This window comes from Podarcis tiliguerta, assembly GCF_965153285.1.
Source record: "Podarcis tiliguerta genome assembly, chromosome: 1".
Taxonomy (NCBI): domain Eukaryota; kingdom Metazoa; phylum Chordata; class Lepidosauria; order Squamata; family Lacertidae; genus Podarcis; species Podarcis tiliguerta.
The window spans coordinates 57,556,149-57,582,015 of NC_139534.1; the positions used below are offsets into that span (position 1 = coordinate 57,556,149).

General features: G+C 45.6%; 2 protein-coding genes across 6 annotated transcripts in view; one reads left to right on the forward strand and one right to left on the reverse strand.

The window, feature by feature from the left end:
• Window positions 1-21,519, forward strand: LOC310679882 (eosinophil peroxidase-like). Its single transcript, XM_083445779.1, has 17 exons — window positions 1-36; window positions 2,802-2,901; window positions 3,710-3,803; window positions 3,966-4,141; window positions 4,234-4,366; window positions 6,097-6,226; window positions 6,679-6,885; window positions 7,617-7,977; window positions 8,766-8,926; window positions 10,564-10,822; window positions 12,084-12,254; window positions 12,393-12,630; window positions 14,857-15,068; window positions 15,562-15,726; window positions 16,707-16,838; window positions 18,193-18,289; window positions 20,320-21,519. The coding sequence occupies exons 2-17, from the start codon at window positions 2,832-2,834 to the stop codon at window positions 20,411-20,413; spliced, it is 2,700 nt and encodes an 899-aa protein (XP_083301905.1). The 5' UTR covers window positions 1-36; window positions 2,802-2,831; the 3' UTR covers window positions 20,414-21,519.
• Window positions 21,437-25,867, reverse strand: part of RAB3IL1 (RAB3A interacting protein like 1) — a 30,254-nt gene continuing 25,823 nt past the window's right edge. For all 5 annotated transcript variants that reach the window (XM_083445796.1, XM_083445794.1, XM_083445793.1 and 2 more), the window contains one exon: window positions 21,437-25,317. In XM_083445796.1, the coding sequence (XP_083301922.1) occupies window positions 25,235-25,317 (83 nt within the window). In that variant the 3' untranslated portion in view covers window positions 21,437-25,234. The remainder of the gene's footprint in view (window positions 25,318-25,867) is intronic.

The window sequence follows — 25,867 nt, forward strand, 5'->3', positions numbered from 1 at the left end:
TTGGGGGACATATGGACGATAGGACACCAAGCAGTGGTAAGTCCAGGGGCTTCATTGGGGTGCCCCCCCCAGAAGCCTGACTAACTATAGGGTAAAAGCACCCACTTTTGTTATGTGCAGAAATTATGCCGCCTTTCCATGGCTGCAATAGTGTGTGCTAATATTCTAAATATTTATGCTTGGAGGGGAAATTGGGGTGGGAACTGCTGGCTTCATCTCTGACCTCTGTGCATTGATCCTTACTTCAAGGGACTAAACACTCCCAACCAACCATTTGTACTCTCAATTTTTGCAGGGTACAGTTTGGCTGGGACTTCTGCAAAGAAAGCTGCACATGTGTACATTTCAGCTCCCATAGGCTCCTATGTGTGGGCAGTCTGTGCGCTGTAAAAACGGAAAATACAGGTGTCAATGCATGTGGAGGTGCCCCTGGGTCTGCTTCTGTGCAGAGGTTATGATCAGTGTGTGCCACAAAATTCTGTGCACACTGGTGTACACCTCTCCACACATGGGCCAGCTGGACAGGGGCAGAGGTGGAAATAATTGGGTGGATCTGTTCTGTGTGTTGGGGAAAGCTGTACCTTTTGAATTTCTGCCTGTGGGGTTCTTTAAAGGCTGCATTTTATTGTAACCTCCCTTCCCCAACCGCCTGATCTGTATTTTGTCAGCATTGCAGCCCAGATTACTCAGTTCATGGTCCTTTTATTTGATCTTTTGGTATAGATTATATTGCTTCTGGCGTGCTCTGGTCCATGGGGTCACGAAGAGTCGGATACGACTGAACGACTAAACAACAACAACATATTGCTTCTTGGTTGAGGACATTCATTTGTATTTTTCTGCCCCTGATCTTTCACCTTCAGCCCCTCGCAGCCTTCCTGCCTGTCTGTTATTTGTTTCCTTTGGGTAAAGTCACCAAAAGTAAAGTGTCCAGAGCGAGGACGACTTTAATAGTTGTGCAGAAGTGGGAATAGTCGCAGGTGTAGCTTTGCCATGCTGAAATGCCTTCTGCTGCGCAAGTGGGAAGGGTGCAAGAGCCCTGTCCTCTTTGTTACATTTAATACACGTGGCTTCTCCCCAAAGGAATCCTGGGAACTGTAGTTTGTTAAAGGATGCTGGGAATTGCAGCTAAGCTATGTGCTTTAAATGTGTGGGGTGGATGTGACATCACTTGGACACCTCATTATCTGTGCACTATCTCAGTCTTTATTTAGCTAAAGTTTCTCATTCTGCCTTCTGTATCCTGGTATTTCTGTTTCTTCCTCCTCTCCTGCTGGAATTGTGGGTGCGCTTTAAAAAAAATATTATTCCCTTTCTTTTCTTAGCTCATGCATAGCTTCTGCATGTGCAATCTGTCTCCCGCCTGTATGGAAGTTATAACATCTCTTGGGTGCTGCTTATTACATTGCAAGTTTCAAGACAAGGTCATTATAAATATAAAATAAAATAAAATGCAGTACCCTAATTTCCATATGTGCTTAATTAATTATTCCTACTAGTGCTGCTAACTTTTTAAACTGCTCCTGTGCTTTCAACAGTGGTTTGATCTGCACACACTGGCGGGTGAATAATGCTTCTCTGTGCTGTGTTCAGCTGCTGATTTCTGGAGCTGACATTCCTCTCTAAAGGCACAAGAGCAGGAGGCCTAACTGGTTTGTGTTTTTTTTTTGTTGGGTCACTTGGCAACCTTAATTCCCACTAATAAATCAGGCTTCGAGGAGAATAAATAGGTTGACTGACTGCCATTTACTGCCTGTTCTTTGGGAAACCTGTCTGCGATGAATGTTATATAAAGATTATCATATCTCTCAAGCAAAGAGGAACCCTTTCTGATAGTGGCTGATGGACACATAGCCCTCCTGTTGCCTTTGCCCCAACAGCTGATTTTGCTTCCTCAGCTTACCTGCTAATCTCTTCTTTTTCAACTGAAAGCAGGCGATGACAGGGACCGTCACTGATAAAGGGCTGGATATTTGGGCAACCTCGTAAGGGTGATGCAATGAAATCTATTCCATCAAAATCAGATGGCCTTGCACTTCAAAGAGTGATGTGTGCGGATCTCTGAATCCACTCTCCTTAACGCAATCTGACCTAGCAAATTACACAGGAGAGAACAGATAAGAAAACTGTTACAGGGAGTGAAACCAGGACCACAAATGGATATGGAAAGGTTACAGGGAGAGAAAAGCAGGGGCACAAGCCGTTCAGGAAGGCTGCATCCACAACCCTACATTTAAAGCAGCAGGCAGGGATCTCGCCATATTTCCTTTCTCTAATCGGATCCCTCCTTCCTCTCTGGAGGGTGGAGCTGGGAGGCAGAAGGAGAGTCAGGCTGCTCATCTTTTCTCTGACCCCCTGCTGAGGATAAGGCATATCACTTGCCAGCTGCTAACAAACTTTTTCCCAGAGTGCTCTTAGGCAAAAAGCCTACTGATTGAGGACCAGTTTCTGTCCTTAGGCTGTGTGAGCACATTACTGGCTTAAAATTATCTTTTGCAGTTCTAGTTTGGGAGAGAAATGCATCGAAATGAAGCATTTCATAAGAAACAGTAGGGTAGACATGTATGGATTGTGGCTCATGTTTTTTGTACACAGCAATGAGAGCACACTGGAGGGCACACACCTGCATGTGGATCTTTCGATGACATATATTGTTTTTTACTTGCTTATTTCCAGCTATGCATAATGTTGAAGTTTTAAATCATCTACATAAAACACCAATTTTATCTGAAAGGGGGTTGCTGATAATTTATTCACAGCACTGTAGCAATTATTAATCCGTGTATGTGTTCAATCCTCAGCACTCTGTGGCGGCTTTTCCAACCCAAGTGATGCTCCCTGGACTTGTGCCAATTGTGGTCATATCCCTATTCAGCACTCATGCCAATCTGGCCCATGCAGGTAACCTATACTGTGCACTTTCAGCTCTAATCAGTTATAGTTTTCAGTATAAAGCTGTCAGAAGCAAAATTACAAAACTGGCAAATAAAAACCTTTCTGTTAAGTTGTGGGTGAACGTATCAGACGACACAGTGATTCTTCAAACAGCTCTTGTTTATTCACAGGCCAGAACAGAACTGAACTGAAAGGTTCAGCCAGCCTGCTTATATAGAGCTCCACTAGAACGCAACAGTAACCATTTTCTGTAACTATCCAGTCACTGAATGTCACTTTCCATCCCTTATTTGCATATGTGGACCTGAACTATCTACAGTATCCCCCTGCTGGCCCAGGGTGAGAACTTCAGTACATAACATTTTCCATTTTTTAAGACCAGTCCCAAAAACTAGAAATCAGGAATTGGCACCAGTCAAATACTCCCAGAGCTCAAAAGGTCAAATGCAGATGGTTAAAATCCATTGGGATTGAGAGGCTCAAGTAATTGTTAAAAGCCCAGTGGAATAATAAAGTTATTTTCAGTAGTCATCTGAAAATGGTGAGAGAAGAAGCAGTCTGCAAACTCACCAGTCGCACTTCAGTTTGGGATGGGATACAAAGCAGAGGCTCATGAGATGATCTCTTAAGCTGCGCAGAGGCATATGGAAGAAAGCAGCTCTTCAGGTATCCTGACCCCTGGCCATTAAGGGCATTAAACGTAATCATAAGCACCTTGATTTGGGCCTAGAAACAAATAGGTTTGTACTGGGCCATGGAAACTAATGTGGACCCTTGTACTTCTTTTCATTCTGGGACTACTATTTTCCCTCAGAAAACGACAGCAAACATGAAAGGCCAGTGGTGAAAGAGGCCCTGGCACGGGCAAGGCAGCTGGTCTCCTTGGCGTATCATCGCTCTAGAAGCAGGTATGAATTTCCAGGTGATGCAGGAGGCAGAGAGCATCTTTCTTTCCCTACTTGTCATGCTCTCTGCTCCTGCCCCCCCCCCCCCGCTGTGCCTATACCCCAGGCCTTGTGGGGGTTTCTGGTCTTCTTCGTTCAGCCATGCCTCATTCTGTGAAATCCTAGGGGGAAAGCAGTGCTGACCAAGGGATCCCTCAGTGCCAGCGACCTGCTGAGCCTGTTCAAGCACCCCGAGGCAGAGACCAACGCGGCGGTTCATGCGGCTGAGCTGATGGACACAACAGTGGAGCTCATCCGGCAGCTTGTGTACAAGCGGGAGAAGCGTTATGCCAACATGTCAGGTGTGTCTTGCATCCACCACCCAGCCCGCGAAGTACCAGTCTTCGCCTCCTGACCTTCTTGAGAATCTTCTTTCTCCCTTTTCTTCTGCAAGGAGTCTTAAGTGGCCATGATCTCTCCACCTTGGCAGAAGTAACTGGCTGTGCTGCTCAGCTGCGGCCCATCAAGTGCTCAGACACCTGTTTGACTGAAAGGTACAGATCCATAGATGGGACGTGCAACAACAGGTAATTCTGCTGGCCCAGTCCTTAGGCCTGCAATCTGCAAAAGCAGTGGCCATATTATTAAATGCAAAATTGCACTTTTCAAAATACCCTTTGACCTGCTACTAATTTCAAGTAACTCCTGAAGACCTTTTTAAGCCAGGAGGCCTCTTCAGTTGCTTCATTTTTTTCAGGACAAGCCTGTCTTTTTTATGATCCTTTTGTGTTGTTTTTATGACATTTTATGTTTTATTGTACTTGTAAATGTTGCTGTATTTTGTTGCTGATGATTTATATGATGGGGCAGTCTATAATTTTTTTTTTATAAATATCATAAACTGTGAAGAAAGTCAGCTATATTTAGCTGCACCTTTTTGCAACAGGTCTTGCAGGTAGTGGGGGAAATCATAGAGATGATTTCACACTCCCCATTTTCTGCTAATAGTAGGATGTTCCCTCAGGGCATTTTTACAGTCACTTTTTTTTTGAAAACAGAATACTGGGGGTTCCTGATTTTTATTTTTGTAATTCTTGTTTGTATGCAAATACAGAGAGAGTGATTCCAGAAAACTTTTTTTCATTCTGATGTGCTTGCATGAAGTTTGCTGGGAAGTTAAACAACCCTGTGGGAATACTGCTGTAAGACATGGGATACAGCAGTTGAACACAAAATCCACAGAAGACCTCCAAATGAATCATTTTGTTTTTGATCCTTAGGCCCCACATCTAGCATACACAGAGCAAACTGAGCAACTGGTAGCCAGGTTGGAGTCAGCTAAATACTGCCAAATGCTATAAAACAATCAAGAAAGGTAGAGGAGGAAGAATGGGGAAAGGCAGAGAAAACAATGATATCTCCAGCAGAACCCTCAACATATCTATTTTTGTTTCATAACAATTTAAAACACCAACTGTGGGGAATTGTCCCTTTGCCAAATGGAAGCAAATGATATCTGTATATTTTACTGTCTTTATTTAACTACCCAACCTCAGCCCAGCCCTTCTTTTTAAAGTTGTCCTTTAACAATTTCAACCCTCCATAAAATTTCATCTTTATTTTGAACATGGCTAGTAATCTTTTATATATATTTAGTCACGTACTCGTGAGGAATCATAACTCCATAAACATCATAACATAACATAAACATCAATCATACCTCCATAAAACTAAATAGCAGTATATTGAAATAAAGGTTATATACAGTGCTAAACCAATACTGAATGGTTTTTTTAAAAAAATAATAAACGAAGTTTTAAAACCACACAAAAATTATCTGCTCACAAACCTCTGCCCAACACACAGTACAAACGACCCCCATGGGTGTCTTAGGCTACGAATCAATACACCACAGAAAGCTGCCTGTTTGCTGTTATTTAGGAAATCCTCTGTATCAAATAAAGTGTCCCCTGTGCTTCTTTAGTTTGCACAGATGAGGTATTAAAATGTGTCCACCTGGTAAATTCTCTGGTGAGTAAGGGATATCTTGGTTGAAGTTTTCCCACTGAAACAAAAACTTGCAGATACAGAATGGGCATACCCAGGGAAAGGCTGACATCTTTTTCTCCCTAACATCTATTGCTTTCGATGAGTCAGTGTCTTGGATATGGAAGACCATACAGTCCTCTGATTCCCTCACCTGCACTCTCAAGTAGTATAATTCAGGAGCCGTTTTCCCTCTCCACCTTCTACTTATGTGAGCCCAATGCCACCTGCCCATTTTCTGCAGTTTATGAGATTTCATTGTCCCTTGCAGGAAGAACCCACTTTGGGGAGCAGCAAACACAGCCTACGCCCGCTGGTTGCCCGCAGACTATGAAGATGGCTTCTCTGCACCCAAAGGATGGAATCAATCCAAGACCTATAACGGCTTCTCATTGCCTTTGGTATGCAGCAGCGGGCAAGACTTGGAATCTCTTATGAATGGAGATGGCAGTGTTCACACAGGGTTTATAAGACAACTCCAAAGCTTTCCTTCTTAGCTTGCTTTAAAATAAATGTTAAGATGTTAAAAAAAACACCCTTTGATTTGCATGACATGTCAACATTACTGGGTCTTTACACAGAAACGTTGGAAAGTGTATCTGTGAAGGCATGAAAGAGTGAGGAGCATGTAATATTTTCATAGTTTCCAATTGACAAGTTAGACGCTCCATGGCAACTGCAAATCCCATGTCTCGTAATACTGTCAAAAAATACGCACTCGAGATGTAACTTTTTAGAATTTCCACGAAAAGCATGACTAGTTTGGACTGCGTTTCCACAGAAAGTAGAAAAATACACTGCGTTATTCACAAAGACCAACAGTGTTCATATTTGAAATGAATTGTTCTCCCAGGTGCGCCAGGTGTCCCATGAAATCCTGCACACACGGAATGAGAACATCTCCCTGGACAGCTCCTACACCCACATGCTGGTGGAGTGGGGCCAGTGGATTGATCACGACATGGATCTCACCCCCCAGAGTGCCAGCACCGTTTCTTTCACGGACGGAACAGACTGCTCCCACGGTTGCATCAACCGGAATCCCTGCTTCCCCATCCAGGTAAAGACAGCGATGAACAACAAAAAACTTAGGAAGAAGAAAACTCACCGTAGTCCTCCTAATAGTAAGGACTGTCGCCTTTACCTTTTACCAAAATGTAAAGTAGAGCCGGTTTATATATGTCGCAACCCCCATGAGAGTGTTTCAGAAGTACATGGATTCACAAATACTTTCGCCCACTGTCATATCCAGACAGGTCCACAGGGCTTGCTTATAGAGCTTTTTAAAATACAAAACCAGAAGTGAAATCTATACAACGTAATTCATTCCATGAGGTGACTTTACAGTCACGTTGAGCATGAAAGCAAAAAAAATGAGGCCTACCATTTTGAAATTAATCCATCCATTGCTAGGTCCTTTTTTTAAAAAGCTCAGAGTACACACCAGTTAAGATCATTTATATATGCCAACACATATGCAGAGATGCCAATTTCAGCTTGCTGTCTCTCAGCAAGAAGGCAAAGTTTAGGAAATAAATAATGAAGGAATAGTTTTTTAAGGCTGGGAAGAGGAAGTACATTTTGGGGGCTCAGATTCTCCTGGGTCACTCTGTAGCTATGTCCCGGTCTCGGGGTGCAGTATGGCATGGGGCAGAACCACCTCTGTCTTTAGACTCTGATTCTGTGTGGGAAGCTGTGGAAACTCAGTAAAGAATGTGAGCTCTCCATTCTTCCTGGCCGCCTGTCAATCAGACCCAGGGCTTCTTGACCACTCTGCTTCTCCTGTGCCAGATCCCTGCTGGCGACCTCCGTCTGGGTGGGGGGACAGTGAAGTGCATGCCTTTCATCCGCTCTTCGCCAGCTTGCGGCAGTGGACAATCCAGCTTCCTTCAGGGGCAGCTGCAGCCCCGGGAGCAGCTGAACAGCCTCACCTCCTTTGTGGACGGCAGCATGATCTATGGCAGCACGGCTTCGCTGGCCAAGAAGCTCCGCAACTTCACCCAGGCCCTGGGGCTTCTGGCCGTCAACCAGGAGTTCTCCGACGGTGGCCTTCCGCTCCTGCCCTTTGCTGAGAAGAAATCCCCAAACCCTTGTGCCTTGACGCGGGACTCCTGCCTTGCCAATGCGTCTGACGTGCCCTGCTTTGTGGCAGGTAAGAGGAAGGCTTCTCAGCTATTGAGAATATAGCTGGGATGGGGGACCTGTGGCCCTACAGGCATGGACGGACTCCAACTCCTAGCATAATTGTCTATTCGCCATGCTGACTGGGGACTCGTGGGAGCTGGAGTCCAACAACATCTGGAATGCCACAGGCTCCCATCTCTGCTGAACAGTGTGGCCCGATGAAGAGAGGACTTTCGTTTCTTTAACGGAGGTGATTTTTTTATCACAGACAGCCCCTGCTCAGCCCTGCAAGACAAGATGCCAAAATGCCCTCTTCTGTGCAGCTGTTAAAGTAATTAGAGCCCCGTTCTCCTTTGCAGTGGGTCTCCTAGCTTTGTACAGGAGTCCCTTGAATGTGTGCACAGCCTTTCAGGATTAATGGGATCTGCTTTGTCTGACTTGTGGTTTGACAAGTCCAATAGCACCACCTATAGGCAGTAGGGTTCTCCCCCTCCATAACTGACTTGTGTGTTTGGTCCATATATGGGAGCTTTATGGGTGAGTTTTCAGAGGGATGCCAGTCATGGTGAAAAGGGACTGGGGGAGATGGGTGGCTTCTACCTCAAGGTATCAGGGGGAAATATCTGGAGCCAAAATTCCATCAGTGGGACCTCCACTGATGGAAGTGAATGGTGAAAATACTAAAACAGGGCTACCGCCACCCAAAACATGTATGTAACATCTCTTTTTTCCCCTTTTTGCAGGCTGCTTAAAGCCTGCCAAAGTCTGTGTAACTTCTATCTCCTTTACTGTGTGCACTGGTCTCTTCCTTGCCAGGAGACTCGCGGTCCAATGAACATTTAGGCATTCAAGTCCTGCACACAGTGTTCCTGAGGGAGAGCAACAGGATCGCTACCACCCTCCACCAGCTCAACCCCCAGTGGAGTGGGGAAATTCTGTATCAGGAGACTCGCAAAGTCATTGGGGCCTACCTCCAGGTGAGGGCCTCAGGCATGTCGTTGCTTAGTTCCTTCAACAGAGGGCTGGATACAGTTCCCATTGGGGGGCAGATTATACATAACATCCACGTTGTATGTATGTGTACATCTGCCATGGAAAATGGCAGTCGTGTTTGGGGACTAGGAGGGTTGGGCTAGAATGAGGCCCCCTCCCTCCAACTCTATGGTTCTACAATGTAATGCACCACAGTTGCTGTGATGTCAGGACATGACTAAATTTTACTAGATATTATGGGGAAGATGGAGGGGATCTAAACATGCAGCTTTGCATTCTGTGTCACAGTTTGGCTCCAAATACACTGCTATTGCCAATCACTCACACGCTGCTCCACCTTGCTTGCTTTGCGGAACCTGCTCTTATGTCAGATAAGAGCTGGTAATTCTGAAAACACTCAACAAGCCATGTTAATGCAGGCGGATATGTTTGCACAAGAGGCGCTCTAATCTTACCAGGCCTCTTGTGAAGAAATGCAAGAACCGCAAAACTAACACCAGGGTCAAAGTGCAGCTGGCAGTGAAATAGAAAAACTCTTTAACTTGCAGGACACTGATCTCCCTCCTGGGACTCAAGCTCCCTTCTAGAGCGTCTGCAAGGGATGGAAAGGGGGAAAAATCCCATTCAAGTGTTTTCTCTGAGGCATGGTTCAGTTTCACCAGATATGAAAGTCGCTGAGAGGAAACGTTGACACTATTAGAAATTTTGTTCTCATAAATCCAGAAGGTTTTTTACAAATTCATTTTTAAAAGGTCATCAATATTATGCTATCCTAATAGGCAATGAAGCACCTGACACCAGTTTGGCTGACCCAGTGTGGTGGCACAGAATATTCAGAGACATTCCAATTGTTTAGGGAACAGAGCTCACAGAATATTTTTGCAGTCTCAGAGGAAAGGGAATGTTATTTTAGCATGTTTATCCTCACAGCCAACCTGTGAGATGGATGAACATGAAAGCTATTGCCTGGGAATAAGCCACCGGTGAGCTTCATTGCTGAGCCTCTTGCATGCATCCCAACACTTTTATCTATGGCACTGCAGTGGTTGAGGCCCAATGAGCAATTTCTTCCCAACAAATCTGTATCTTCCATGGTACAATTCTGCGACTGAGCTGCCATTTTGACTGCTTCTCTCCACTTTAGCCTGAGCACAAATGAAATAATGCTTTTTGTTTGTTGCTCCTGTTGCACATCTCCATGGCTCCCCGCTTGACTGAGATTCCTCCTCTGGCAACCATCCATCCAGTGAGTAGCAGTGGCACTGCTCAGGAAGGGACTCAAAATGGAGGCACACAACCATTTTACCACAGAATGCACTTGTTGTGTGGTAAAATTATCTTTACCACTTGGCAGGATAATGCAGCCAGCCAGTTACCATGTGGTTACATATATGCTATAGTAAATTAGCCGTTCATAAATGGCCACCCCTAATAGAAGAGCAAGGCTCTTTTCCTCTTACCTTCTCCATGTGGTGTGCCTTGTTTATCAGTGTTCATATCTACTGGACTTAGCCTGGTACAAAGCAGATAGAAATAGCATCCATTGGTTTCACTAGATGCTCAATCAAGCCCACTGAACTCAAGTATATTTCTCCTTTTTATGTTTGTTCACTTGATGTAGATTATAAACTGGAGGGATTATGTCCCAAAGATCCTTGGCCCAGAAGCCACTGAGGCCTACCTTCCTCCATACTCTGGTTACGACGAGTCTGTTGACCCCCGTATCTCCAATGTCTTTGCCACAGCTGCATTTCGCTTTGCCCACGTCACCATCAATCCTTTCCTCTCCCGTCTGGATGAAAACTTTGAGGAGAATCCCAGCCACCCCAGCATATCTCTTCATCAGTCATTCTTCTCCCCATGGAGGATCATCGAGGAAGGTACAGAACTGGCAACACATGAGATGGGAGCGGGTGGAAAGGGCATGTTGTCTTTGGTGACATCATTTATCAAGTTACACAGTGTTATTCCCATTGAACCCAGAGACCAGCAATGTTTAGGGCAAGGGTGGGAAACCTGTGGCCCTCCAGATGTTCCCCCCAACTCTCATCAGCCACAGTCAGCATGGCCAGTGGTCAGGGATGATGGGAGATGAAGTCCAGCAACATCTGGAGGACCAATGGTTCCCCATTCCTCATCTAAGAACTATTGTACTCAGATAGTGCTGAGTAAATCATGTTTTTGAGTGTCTGAATTCCAGAAGTGTGGCTGCCTTATTAATTTGTTGCAGCAAAATCAACTAGAAGTTCCTGCAGTAGGACCTTAATATTTTTATTGTGGCTTGAGCCTATAGCAGACTTCATTGAGTGTATGTGATAAAACAGGCCTAGGGAAGCCTGTCACAATGCATTTGGCGGGGGCCTTGAGATCCTCCTGGTGACAGGAATCTTGTAAGGGAGTGACAAGGCTGTCATAGGGTTACCACCTTTATTCACTCTAAAAACAGCCTGAAACAATACGTTATTTAAATAAAGTGTCTGTACTTTTTCTTTTTCATTTTAAGCCTCTGCTGTTGTTGAGGAATTTGAGGGAATGTGAGACTGAGTGGCATCCTTTACATATGGCCAGGAATGGTCCTGTGGAGAGAGAGAGAATTGTTTGCAGGGTTACAACATTTAGAGATGCTGGAAGGACATGTGCACCATTTCTGTTAGGCTTAAAAATCCCCAGGGTTTCTGCTTATAGACACTCCACCTCTGAGTTATGTGAATATAGTCAGCCGCAGGGTTCAACCTACGGTGCTTTGTCATGTCAGTTGAGTGCAGCTTGTTTCTGTGCCTCCCTGGGCCTTGTGGGAGGATGCCATCTTTCAGCCATCCTGTGGCACCACCCCATATCGCCATTGCTTGTCCTAGAAACTGGGGCAAATGTAACACAGACAAGGGGAAGAGCTTCGGGGTGTAACACATGAAAAGGGCCCTTGCTAAGCTGATCGTCATGAATGCTTTGCACACAAAACACCTGCATGTTGTGTCTGGTGCTGAGAAGGCTGTGCACATAGATTATTACTAACAGTGTTTTCTACTGCATCATCTGCTTCAGAATGCCAAATATTGTGTGAGAAGTTGCCCTAGAGCTTTGCCATAAAGACTGAATGCTGGTTTGTTTTCGCTGGCTTTGAAGTTCTGTCACAAACTTTAGGAGGAATCGACCCTATCCTACGTGGAGAGATCTTCACCCTTGCAAAGCTCCAGACAGCCACTCAGATGATGCCAGAGGAGCTGACAGAAAAGCTGTTTCATCCCAAGAAGGCCCTGTCCCTTGACCTGGCAGCTCTGAACCTGCAAAGAGGCCGGGACCATGGACTGCTAGGTGTGTAACACTGCTGCAGGGGTAGAGGCAGGAAAGAGAGAGACAAAGAGAAAGAGGTCATCAGAAGCAGAGGGCACCTCCCTCTAGAACTAACACTTGATGTTCTCTTCAAATGCCATTTTCTGGTGCTCCCTGCAGGTTACAACTCCTGGAGGAGGTTCTGCGGTCTCCCAGAGGCCCACACTTTCTCTGACTTGCGGCATATCCTCAACAGCAGCTACCTGGCTCACAAACTACTCAAGCTGTATGGGACGCCTGAGAACATTGATGTCTGGATTGGGGCCATCGCAGAACCTCTCCTGCCTAGTGCCCGAGTGGGGGAACTGCTTGCCTGCTTGCTGGGAAGGCAGTTCCAGGCCCTGCGAGATGGTGACAGGTAGGGAATCTTTGAGGAATGTAGTCTTTGCAAATTCCAAGATAGAAACTTGTCTGCTCTGTACCTCCCAGACTAATGTGCAGGTCAGAACTTTGTTATCTGCTTACCGTGGCGCTTCTCAGTTGTTTTGACACTGTTGTCAGCTATAAGGGTCATAATAAGGTAGAAATGCATGCTCAAGTGTGTATTTAACTGTAAATTTGAAGTGGGCTTTCGTTTACAAAAAGCCACAGAATAATGAGGAAATGGAATAGAAAGGATTTATGGGTGAACACATGTGGAAGTGACATGGATCAAAAACGGACTGATTCAGTTATTCCTAGCAAATGAAAGATGCAATCACTGAATAATGCACCCCCACCCCACATGTTCAGTGCAAGTTAACAAGCACAGGGAGGGGGGGTAGCCAACCATATCAGGACCACAGCAGGTAGTACAAGGTTAAAGTTCAGCCTACATAAACAGAAAATAAATAGATCCTTACCCTCAATTAGCTTCCAATTTAAAATCTGCAGAAGGATGAATGGTTCTTTGTTGTTTAGTCATTTAGTCGTGTCTGACTCTTCGTGACCCCATGGACCAGAGCACGCCAGGCACTCCTGTCTTCCACTGCCTCCCGCAGTTTGGTCAAACTTATGTTCGTAGCTTCAAGAACACTGTCCAACCATCTCGTCCTCTGTCATCCCCTTCTCCTTGTGCCCCCAATCTTTCCCAACATCAGGGTCTTTTCCAGGGGGTCTTCTCTTCTCATGAGGTGGCCAAAGTATTGGAGCCTCAGCTTCAGGATCTGTCCTTCCCGTGAGCACTCAGGGCTGATTTCCTTAAGAATGGATACGTTTGATCTTCTTGCAGTCCATGGGACTCTCAAGAGTCTCCTCCAGCACCATAACTCAAAAGCATCAATTCTTCGGCGATCAGCCTTCTTTACTGGGAAAACCATAGCTTTAACTATAGGGGCCTTTGTTGGCAAGGTGATGTCTCTGCTTTTTAAGATGCTGTTTAGGTTTGTCATTGCTTTTCTCCCAAGAAGCAGGTGCCTTTTAATTTTGTGATTGCAGTCACCATCTACAGTGATCATGGAGCCCAAGAAAGTAAAATCTCCCACTGCCTCCATTTCTTTCCCTTCTATTTGCCAGGAGGTGATGGAACCAGTGGCCATGATCTTAGTTTTTTTGATGTTGAGCTTCAGACCATCTTTTGCACTCTCCTCTTTCACCCTCATTAAAAGGTTATTTAATTCCTCCTCACTTTCTGCCATCAAGGTTGTGTCATCTGCATATCTGAGGTTGTTGATATTTCTTCCGGCAATCTTAATTCCGGTTTGGGATTATTCCAGTCCAGCCTTTCACATGATGAATTCTGCATATAAGTTAAATAAGCAGGGAGACAAAATACAGCCTTGTCGTACTACTTTCCCAATTTTGCACCAATCAGTTACACCATATCCAGTTCTAACTGTAGCTTCTTGTCCCACATAGAGATTTCTCAGGAGACAGATGAGGTGATCAGGCACTCCCATTTCTTTAAGAACTTGCCATAGTGTGTTGTGGTCGACACAGTCAAATGCTTTTGTGTAGTCAATGAAGCAGAAGTAGACGTTTTTCTGGAACTCTCTAGCTTTCTCCATCATCCAGCACATGTTTGCAATTTGGTCTCTGGTTCCTCTGCCCCTTCAAAATCCAGCTTGTACTTCTGGGAGTTCTTGGTCCACATACTGCTTAAGCCTGCCTTGTAGAATTTTAAGCATAACCTTGCTAGCGTGTGAAATGAGCACAACTGTGTGGTAGTTGGAGCATTCTTTGGCACTGCCCTTCTTTGGGATTGGGATGTAGACTGATCTTCTCCAATCCTCTGGCCACTGCTGAGTTTTCCAAACTTGTGGCATATTGTGAGAAGTACAAAACTAGACTGGATATTGTGAGAGGTATGGTATATATGCTTGGAGTTAATGGGTTTTTTGCTGGACTGCTTTGCTGCCTGATCCTGGCAGACCAGTCCACAAGTAGGGTTCCCTGTGGCAGTAACACCAGCTACACAATCCACATGACTTGACTTCTCGATTTCACACTTGGGGCAGGATGCAGGGTGAGGGAAAGATTCCTTCCTTCCTATACATTTCCTTATCTTCTGGCTACATTCAATAGCATGAAGCAGTGCAGGAAATAAATGAATTCAGCCAGATAAGGTATTCATGAACAGGCTTTTGCTCCCCCTTTTCTTTTGCAGGTTCTGGTGGGAGAATGAAGGAGTGTTCACCCCTCGCCAGAGGGAAGAGTTAGCAAAGGTGACTTTGTTCCAGATCCTCTGCGACAACACCCACCTCCACCACCTCCCTGCGGACGTCTTCTCAACCAGTCACTTCCCAAGTGACTTTGTGTCTTGCAAGAGCTCCCAGATCCCAAGGGTGGACCTGACCGCATGGAGGGAAGATTCAGCAGGTAGAACCTGGAGGGCCCACAACTCAGAACACAGTTCACAGAGGGTTTGAAAGCCTGTTCTCAGCCACCTTCAGGCACTTAAGAAGGGAGTCTCAGGGATGGGAAGGGGGGTGTATAACATATATACTGCATACACTTGAGTACCCCCAGAACAAAGTGCTGATAATAAATGTAAATTTATTACAGTTTGTACCTTTATAATAAAGCTAGTAATAAATTTCTAATACATCTGCCATAGCCCAGACGTTTGTCACTGTGCCTGTGTTCTGTGTGTTCACAACCAAATATGCATACACTGCCCTGCCCTATCCAGAAGAAGTCATTATGTCCTCTCTTTGTTTCTCCCTTCCCCTCTTGCAATATTCACTCATTCCCATTTGGGAACATGGAACACTAAGAGGTCTGCATCTGGGAATTGGTTCCAGTGCAGTGCATCTTTCAAACTGGTGCATTTCCTAGGAAGTCCTTCTGCTGTGTTCTTCTCTCTCCACAGACACACCTTGTGGGCCGGTCCCTCTGGTGGAAGGTGCCCACTACGTCCAGTGTAAAGCCTCGGTGTTCTTTGAGTGTTGGCCTGGCTACATTCGGGAGGGTCCTTCCTCTATAACCTGCAATGTTGAGGACAGAGAGTGGAGCACTGTGTTGCCTGTTTGCAGAGGTAAGACCTACCACAGGAAGAGCCTTGGGGACTCATGTATAAAGAATGTCATGCTTTTTTAAAAATAATAATAATTGGGCCACCCCTCTTCAGCCTCACTCCTTGCCACTTTTTACCTCATGTCCCTTTCCCACCTTTATTTACAGCTTTGCTATCCCCTTCCCACCTACATGTGTGACATACATTGCAGGCAGATTTCTTGTCAAATCTGTATGGATGCACTTGTAAGACTTGGCCTTACAAGTGTATCCATACACATGCTTGGCTTGCACCTCTGACGCTTGTGTGTTGCGGTGGTGGTCACGGAAGCCTCTGTCCAACTCCTCCAGGTCACACTGCTATTCACGCCCAGATCAAGAGACCCAACGCCTTGTTGCATTTAAGAGGCCCTATAGCAATGCTTTTAAAAAGTGTATTGTTCTATTATTATTAGCCAGTTATGTGAAACTTGAAATTTAGTATTTTGTATGTGCTTAGAGGCCCCCTAGTAATCTGAGGCCCTAAACTGAGGCTTACTTAGTTTGTGTGTCAATCCAGCACTGCAACTGTGAAAAGGAGCTTCTCCACCCCCATCATTCAGCCCGGACACTGAGGTCCAGCTCCAAGGGCCTTCTGACAGTTCCCTCACTGTGAGAAGTGAGTTTACAGGGTTGACAGGGAACCAGGCAGAGGACCCTGTGGAACGCCCTCCCGTCACATGTCAAGGAAATAAAGAACTACCTGACTTTAGACAGATAGTATTTTTAATATTCTGTTGGGAGCGTCCCAATAAATGATAATAATAATTATAGTACAAAAGTCTATCTTTGATGAGAGTCCCAAATAAGGAGGCTCCAGAGATGCTAGTCCTATGTCAGGGAATCAGGAACTTTGGACATTTTCTTCCCGTGAGTTTCATTTTCTTCATTGATGCTCTAGGGACTGCTCTAAGCATTTCCTTTCTTTCTCTTTGCCCCCCCACCCCCTTCTTGTCATTTTAGACATTGATGAATGTGAGCATGGCCAAGAGAATCCCTGCCCCTCTCTGCAGATTTGCGTGAACATACCTGGGAGCTTCAAATGTGCCTGTCAGGGCTCCCTGATTCCGTCTCAGGATGGCACCACCTGCATTGGTAGGTTGGGTCGAGGGACCAGGCTGTGAGGAAGCCAGAAGGTCTAGCAAAGCCCTTGACCTCATTTCCTCACTGGGATAAGCCAATTGGAAGGGTTTGGGAGATGTCAGCATCCTTATTCAATCTGCGTTTCTCCCTTATCTCATTGTTTTGATTGCTCAGAGAAATCTTATACTTGGAACTAAAAGAGTCATTCCTGGAGTCTTCCTCCATCATTGGGGTGGTAGACTGTAGGCCTGGGGGGCCCCCAGCTTCTCTTTCTAGCCCTCAAGACTCTCCCCACACCACACGTCTCCCCTTGAACACTGATAATGCCTTTTGCTTGTCTGGATGAAGGATAGAAAGGTATGCATTAGTGTGCACAGAAACAGGGAATTTTTACTTTTGTTGCTCTGCCCACTTTTAAGAAGGTTAGATGAGGCTGCTGGATCAGACCAATGACCCATCTAGTCCAGCATCCTGTTCTCACAGTGGCCAACCAGATGCCTTTGGGAAACCCACAAGCGGGACCTGAGCCCAAGAGCCCTCTTCCCTCCTGCGGTTTCCAGAACTGGCTTTCAGAAGCATTACTGCCTCCAACTGCGGAGGCCGAGCAGAGCCATCATGGCGTCAGTATCCCTCTCTCTTCCATGAATTTGTCTAATCTTCTTTTAAACCCATCTAGGTTGGTGACTATCGTTGCCTCCTGTGGGAAGCAGTTTAACTATGTGCTGCATGAATTAAGTACCATATTTTTCACCCTATAAGACGCACCAGACCATAAGACGCACCTAGTTTTTGGAGGAAAACAAGAAAAAAAATATTCTGAATCTCAGAAGCCAGAACAACAAGAGGGATAGCTGCACAGCGAAAGCAGCGATCCCTCTTGCTGTTCTGGCTTCTGGGATAGCTGCGCAGCCTGCATTCACTCCATAAGATGCACACACATTTCCCCTTACTTTTTAGGAGGGAAAAAGTGAGTCTTATAGAGCGGAAAATACGGTACTTTTATCTTTCTCAAATCTTCCAACCTTCAGCCTCATTGGATGCCCATGAGTTCTAGCGTTATGAGAAAAGACCTTTCTCTATCCACTCTCTTCATGGCATGCATAATTCTATAAACTTCCGTCATGTCGCCTCTTGCTCACCTTTCCTCTAAACTAAAAAGTCCCAAACGCCGCAACTTTTCCTCACAGGGGAGTCGCCCCGTCCCCTTGGTCATTTTGGTTGCCCTTTTCTGAACCTCTTTCAACTCTATAATATCCTTTTTGAGGTGAGGTGACCAGAAGCGTACAGTTTTCCAAAGGCAGTCACACCACAGGTTTTGCAAGGCACGTGAGATCTGCCCTGAAAGTGCTGCTGTTTTCTGTCCTAGGGGGCCAAGGAGTCACTGTTACTTCATTGGCTGCAGCTGCAGCTATTGTGGCCGGAGCTATTTCTCTCATCGCCGTAGCTGTGGCACTGCATAGAAGGTATGGCTGAATTACACCTCTGGAAATGTTTTCTTCCTTTAAAAAAATGTATGTAGTCGCATTGGCCCACTTAGAGGGGGAAAGCCAAAGTGAAGTAATAGATTCAGTAGGACCAACTTTGTAATATTTTCTTGTGGTTTCTTCTCTTTTCAATTATCTGCTCACGTAACTTTTCCAAGTGACACAAATGGACCTCTGGCCTCTTCTGCTGTTTCAGGAAAGCACAAGGGGTTTGTGCTTCCCCTCTCCATGTTTTGGGGATGTACATTCTCCCTAGTTTAGATGAATCCTTGAAGGCCAGGGAAGAGGATGGGAAAGTCATTGAATATTGCTGCAGCTTGCATGTACTTACATCCAATAGTATTCTTGTTTTTCTCCAAGTCACATGCATGTCAGTGGAACTAAATTCCTAGTTACAGAAGTGTGTTTATATAGTGCAACCTGAGGTACAAAGCTATATGGAATGTCTGGTTGCCACCTGATTGCCACATCTCTCCTCCCCATCCGCACTTTGGTGACTTTTACTTAAAGAGGAGGGTTTTAAAAATCCCTGCTGCATCTTATTGGCTGGGGAACCAGAGCACAATGTAATCCACATCATGTGTCCTCAGACATTACTGGAGAGACACATGGAGACCTAGGCTGACTTCTGTGTGGAACAAAACCTGTATGTTTCTCCTAATACGGAGATGTTCACTCCTAAGAGCAAGAGTGGAGTAAAGCAGCTGTGTTTAGAAATCCTTTGAATGGAAGCTCAGAAAGTTTTATTGCCCTCATACAGGGTTTGGCTCTATTTCTAATACAGTGGTACCTCGCAAGACGAATGCCTCGCAAGACGAAAGAGTTTTTTGTTTTTTGAGTTGCAACGCAAGACGAATTTCCCTATGGGCTTGCTTTGCAAGACGAAAACGTCTTGTGCCTTTTTCTTAAAACCGTCAATGCATTCCTATGGGAAACCGTGCTTCGCAAGACGAAAAATTCGCAAGACGAAAAAACTCGCAGAACGAATTAATTTCGCCTTGCAAGGCACCACTGTACAATGGAGCTTTCTTTCTTTTTTCTATACCACTTTTAATCCATAATCCCATAATCACAATGGAAAACAACACCCCCTAAACACAGTTTAAAAGCCATTTTTTGCTATTATTTATTAAATTTCTAATCCTCCGAAAAGAGAAGGCTATGCATAAAACAAGTATTAAGACACTCATTTAAGTTGTGAAATGCAGAGTGGCTCACTATACAACTACAGCTATCCGGAGGTGGGGACTCCTATTGACATTTGCTGTTTATTTGGGTTTTTTTAAAAAAACTATTTACAAAGAGATTTATCGCTGCAAAATGTTTTACAGTTCTGTACATTTTGGATTAACTGCAAGTGTTCTCTTCTGAAATGCAGGGTTGCACTGCAGCTATAGGCTTGTTTGCCCCACCAAGTCAGTGGTGGGGCCCCTGTGGCTCTCCAAACATTGCCAAGCTGAAACTCCCATCACCCCTGACCATTAGTTATGCTGGATGGGGCTGCTGTGGGTTGGAAATCCAACACCTAGTGCCCTGCCTTAATAGGACAACTATGAAACATACTGTTATGATTCTTAGTTTCCCCTTTGAAACATTAAGGGCCAAGCCAAACAGCCTATACCACCTTCAGCCCAGAGTGTGTTGTCCCATGCCATTGCCTCTGTGTGCACTAGTGACACCCACATCTATTATCTCTCCATGCCAGCACTTCCAGCAGGGGTGGGGAAGCTGTGGTCCAACTCCCAACAGCCCTAGCCAGCAGCCTGGAATGATGGGAGATGGACTCCAGCAGCATCCCAAGGGCACCTCTGACTCACAAGTGTGTCTTTCCTCCTTTGGTAAAGATCTCTTCTTCCACAACTTCCTGCAGACTGAGCTGCTCCAAATGTGTAGCTGATTGGAGAACTGAAGATGGCCCCTGTTCTCTAGTCTCCAGCCCCATGCTGCTTGAAGAGCCTGCCCTGCCCCTTCAGCACTCATGACCATTTGTTTTGCTGTTTGCTTCCTAGGTGCTTCAGGAGCAAGGAGGAGGTCTCCCTTTCTAGAGATAGTCGCTGTCCCCAGGATTGTTCCAAAGAACGCCAGGATTCTGACTCAAGTTAGCTCTCCCCAAGATCTCTTCCAGGCCTTGCATCTCAGGAACCCAAACCACTGTGGCTCTGAATTAGTATTATTTTCAAGTTTAAAGATTTCTCAAATCATTCTTGCCAAATAATTTCTAGAGAATGCCCTTCCTCCCCATCTTTCTAGAGAGTTGCAAAGAAGATTTGACCACTGAAGATTGGTCAAACTTAGGGGCTTCGCTGGGTGCTCTGGGCACAGCCCATGGCGTGATTGGAGGAGGGGGAGGCAGGTAGCCCTCTAGGACTGGCCCTAGGGAGAAGCCTATACTGGCAACACTTGGTTAGAAAATACCTGCAAATAGATTAGGGTCATATCAGGAGGGGGTTTTTTTTATGAAAGGAAGCAATTTTCTCTCACCCAGATCAGAGTTTGCTTATCCCCATCAGGGTTCCAATGCACGTGCAGTAGAGTATGTCCAGGAGGAAACTTGAAGCAGAAGAAATGGTTGGTGGGGAACTTGCGACATTCCCGATGCTGTTGGACTACAACTCCCATCATCCCTAACAGTTGGCCATACTGGTTGGGGCTGATGGGGGGTAAAGTCCGATGCCATCTGGAGAACCACATGTCCCATCTCAAGAGTTAAGCAGTGCCACATCTGTTGGTGCCATTCCTCTGTTCCAAAAGCAAACACCTGAGACTACTTATTTTTATACTGTCAATGTTGCATTACAAATGTCCATTCGTCTACTTTGCCCCTTGGCTGCTTGTCTAGCCACGAACAAGGCAAGACAGAAGTATCTGTGTTCATTTGCCAGCTGGACCCAACAGGCCTTTGAAGTCTCAGCCTGAGCTTGGCAGTTCCTATCCTTGGTTAATTACCGCTTAATCTATTCAAGGCCCAGGTGGCAGGTAATCCTGACACAAACTGATGGTGATCCAAGCTTAGTGTGTACTAGAGTTAATTCTGGGCACACCTCTTCCCTACAGGAAGCTAAAATCATCTCATACTTAAGAATTAATCTTCGTAGGGGTTGAGGAGAGAAATACAATGAACTCTGCTTTGAAAATGTGCTGTTTATTTTGCAGCTGGAATACATGCAGGCTTCAAAAGGAATAAAACAGCCCTAAGGCAATAAGAACCAGCCTCACTGTCAGTACTGCAGTCTATTTATTAAATAGAGATCAGTATATTTTATTAAAATATGAACATGTGAGTAAGGAGATAATAATGCAGCCAAGAGAACAGCTCAGCAGTTGCCCCTTCCCGTAAGAGACAGGAAGCAAAACAGGTGCTTCCTCCAGCAGTTTGGAGAGAGTGGCTGAGAGTGGTGGATGAATTTAGAAAGCCAGGCTCTTCAATAAATTTATCACCATCATTATAATTGACGGGACTCCCACTTACAGCATCTGACCCATTAAACGGAGACCAAGGAGAGCCACGTGCAGACAACTTTGAGCACAGGCCGGACTCAATAGAAGGCAGCTTCCAATGTCATTACCTGCTTCCAGTACAGTAATGTCTGTTTACTGTAAGGAATTTCCAGATAGCACTCCTAATTTGCTGCAGCAAAACCAGGGAGATAGTATTGGAAGTCTTTCTATAAGAAATATGGCAACTAATAATTATGCTTATCAAGGTGTGGAGATGATGCGTGACTGAATGCTTCTCCTGCAGCAGAACTCTTTCTTGGAGAGGCACTGAGAGCTTGCCCATCACACTAAGCAAAGCCATGACTTAACATGAACATGCTGGTGCTTAGGCTTTGCTCCTTCCTGGGTTTTTTTTTTAGTTCACTGTTGCATGGAGCTAAGCCAGAGTCTGGCTTAGCATGTCTTCAGTCCTGGGCTCTTTGCCTAGCTCAGAAGCCAAGTTTTGTCCTACGATTACAGATTGCAGTTAAGGGCATGAGACCTTACTCAGGATCCCACAAAGGCCAAACCTTGGCTTAATTGCTGTCGCATGTGGACCTAAGAAGTCTAGGGAGGAGCAAAGCAGGTGCGAGCTCTTCTCAGGGAGCCATCACGTTCTAGTGGTCATGGTAAGTCAGTCTGTGGCTTGCCATAATGTGCAAAGCAGCATGTAGACTATCATTAACCAGGAGCTGGCCTGGTTTGATCATTTGTAGAAGACTCCAACTCCCATTAGCTCCAGCCAGCATGGCCAATAGGCAAGGATGATGGGTGCTGTAGTCCAGCAATATCTGGAGGGTCACAGCTTGCCATGTGGAGCATAGTATGGGAATCCTCTCTTACTGAATCAAGGATTTAATGTTCGCAGTGAAATTAGCTGTAGGAAATAAGGGATAAACCCCTCCACAAATGCAGACAAGGAAATGGGAAGCAGGTCAAGGTACTAGGAATTCTGCCATTTCAAGATTTGCTGGGTGTAAACCTGCTTGGCAGTTCACCATCCCTGCAGAGGTGAGGAGCAGAAGGCCCCCGGCTGAGAGCAAAGTCAAGAGGATCCCTTGAGAAGCTGTCCTTTCACTTATGACAAGCCTTGTCTAAAGCAGGAAGAGGCAAGTGTTGCAACGTTTTCTCCTGTAAGCATAAATTCCAATAATATTTTCTCCCAGATACATCTTTGGGGAGAATAGCTTTTTAAGTTACATATATAAATTTATATTTATATATATATTTACTATAATCCTTAGCATGCAAGTGCTACTACATGTGATCAAGATGAAACCAAGCCCTGGGCCACTGAGCAGCCAAGTGGCAGGGAACCTACAATTCTCCTCCAGCCATCGAGGTCTAATAGGACCTGTAATACTAAGGAGATACTGCACTCAAAAGGAAAGGAAAGAAAGAAAAGGCATTTACTTCAATGATACCAAAAAGTGCTCTCCATTGCACACAATCCCAAAAGGCAGGCGATTCTTTCCTATGAAAGCAGATATGGTGTTCCTCCTCCAGGGAGTGGAATTGGGATTGCCAGCCACAAGATCACACAAAGCCAGGCGTACAGTGCAGGCATCAAGGGGCAACCAGCAGCACTGGGGTGTTCAAGACGTTTTAGCACCAGCCAGTAGTTTCTGCCTAATGGAACCAGAGGGGATGATGCAACCGCTCGCTATGGCCAAGATGATTTAAATGTACTTCACTGTATTTATAGTGAGATGCTCTGGCCATGGATGCTGTCAGGGCTTCACGGATACCAGGGTTCACCGTTGAAGCTCCGTTCTCAGTGCCAGAGCTCATCTGTGGAATATAGCATAGTGAGTGCTTTCCAGCATGGGCAGAGCGCCTCCCCTTCGCTACTGAGCAGCCACCAGCCAGCCTCCCATTTGCCTGGGAATAGGAGGAAATGGCTCTCAGGGCAGAGGATGCTGCTTCCAGCCAGAGCACAACCCTAGCTGCTCCCGTTTCAGAAATCAGGCACAGCATCCAAAAGATAAGCCTCATTCTCCCCTTCCCATTAAAAAAAATTCATATCAAAAGCTAAGTGAGGAAGACTTTTCACTTCTGTCAACATTCAACAGGTCTTCCAACTCTGATTTACAATTTCAGAATCAAGTGTGGTTCTCTTTTTTACAGTACCAAAACAATTCAGGGGCCAAGATTTATTTGCATCACTTGAATCCGAATATTATCCCCATCCCCCCCCCCTTAAAAAAATATACATGCAGGATGTACACGAGGGGTGGTGAACTTGGTGTCCCCCAGTCTGTTGTTGGACTCCAACTCCCATCATCCTTCACCATAGGCCGTTTCCTAGGGATGATGAGAGGTGCAGCCCAAAACCTATGGGGAAGGTTGGGGAAGGCTGAGCTGTACAAACCCCAAAATTGTGCCAGGATATTCAAGATGTGAAGTCCTTCTTAAGCTCCAACGTGAATGAAGCAAAAGAGAGAATGTTTCATACAAGAGTCTATAATACTGTCAAGGCAGACACAAGCACCAAATGGGAAGCTGGAGCGGAGCTGAAATGTGTTGCACAAAATACGACAAGAGTGTCGTTTGGACAGCAACAAAGCACAGTGAAGGAGCCTGTGGGGAGGAGGGTGTCAGCTGAGGACAGCTGCTCCCTAGAAAACTAATGTGGCAGCAGCCAACTCTCTGGCCTGTAGAGTGGGAGCAAAAGCATCTGCGGTCTCGCGCAGCTGACCTCAATGTGGTTGTGGGCCACTGCCTGTTATGCAACTTCCCCACTTTTACATCACAAGCGAGGCTCCAGCCAGAGTTTTGGCCTAGAACAGATGCCTGCCTACACAGAGCAAGGTATCGGATCTGTCACACAACCAAACGGCAAACCCTGAGCTATAAATAGAAATCAGCCCCCGGCTGATTCTTGCGGGCTCCTCAGGAGGAGAGCTGCCTGGGAAACAACTGGAAGAACACACACGTAGAGGCCATCAAACAAGGCCACCGTACAGCACTGACACCCTCGTGCCCAGTCACGGTTGGAGTTGGCAGCTGTGTGGAAGAGTCCAAATCTCTCTCTCTCTCTGTTGTGCGGGAATGCCCAGCTATATTTGCATTGCAGAGCAGCAAGCAGATAATGAGCCCAAGGGCCAGCCATGGCCTCAGAACCTGTAGAAGCAGATCTTTGAAGAAGACTTGATATATAATGGCTGTGGAATGCATAGAGACAGGGGAAGGGAGGAGTCCAGAGACGACTTCATTCAGTTGAGCCACAGAAGGGCTGGTCCCTTGGCTACTCCGCATCAGGCTAAGCACTGTCAGGAAGCTCTGCAAATAATGCAACGGGGAAATCTGTGCTTCTTATCTCTTCAGTTTACATCAGGCAGCTTCAGTTTATATCCTGCCAGCACCAGGAGATGTGCTGGATCAAGCCCTCTAGCTGCCTGGCGGAGTAGTGGTAAGGTGATGCCCTTCCAGAGTGCCAGTCCGCAGCTACATCTCACTGGGGAAGAACCCCAGCTTAGCTATGGACATTTCCTTTCTGAGACGCATGATTTCCCAGTACATCAATTCCACTGCAAGGGGAGAGAGGAAGAGAGAGAGAGAGAGGAGAGTGAAGCACCAGAGAGAGCCATAAAGTAGAAGGCAAGTACGCCTCTTTGCTCTACACTGGGGTGGAGAACCTGTGGCCCTCCAGATGTTGTTTGATGACAACTTCCATCACCCCAAACCATTGATTGTGCTGGCTAGGGCTAATGGGAGCTGGCATACAATAGATTCTACATCCTCCTTTTGGAAAAGCCAACCCATCTAGTGTCTAGGAGAGCAACACAGCAGGCTGATGTTCAGCTTGTCTTTTTAAAAAAATACATTGATTAAATGTGCATACCACCCATCATCCATTAACATTAGAAGCAGCACCTTCTGAATGTCACTAATGTAGCTAATGAAGGCTAAGGATTGGCAAAGCTACTTCCCTTGTGGGTTAGAGGCATGGTGTTAGCACACTCTTTTAAAGCATATGCTTTGACATTTCTGACACTGCATCTTTCCCCATTCACTGATCTGGCAAGTATCTGTAGACCAGAGCTTGGTTTCAAAGGGGCCAAATTCTACCAGGATCAA

What these genes read in the sequence shown, in the direction of transcription:
- LOC310679882 (XM_083445779.1), top strand. Translation starts at nt 2,832, where the DNA reads ATGCTCCCTGGACTTGTGCCAATTGTGGTCATATCCCTATTCAGCACT. An exon ending in CCGGGACCATGGACTGCTAG is followed by an intron (nt 12,255 to 12,392) that starts GTGTGTAACACT and finishes TGCTCCCTGCAG; the next exon opens with GTTACAACTCCTGGAGGAGG. An exon ending in GGATGGCACCACCTGCATTG is followed by an intron (nt 16,839 to 18,192) that starts GTAGGTTGGGTC and finishes TTTCTGTCCTAG; the next exon opens with GGGGCCAAGGAGTCACTGTT.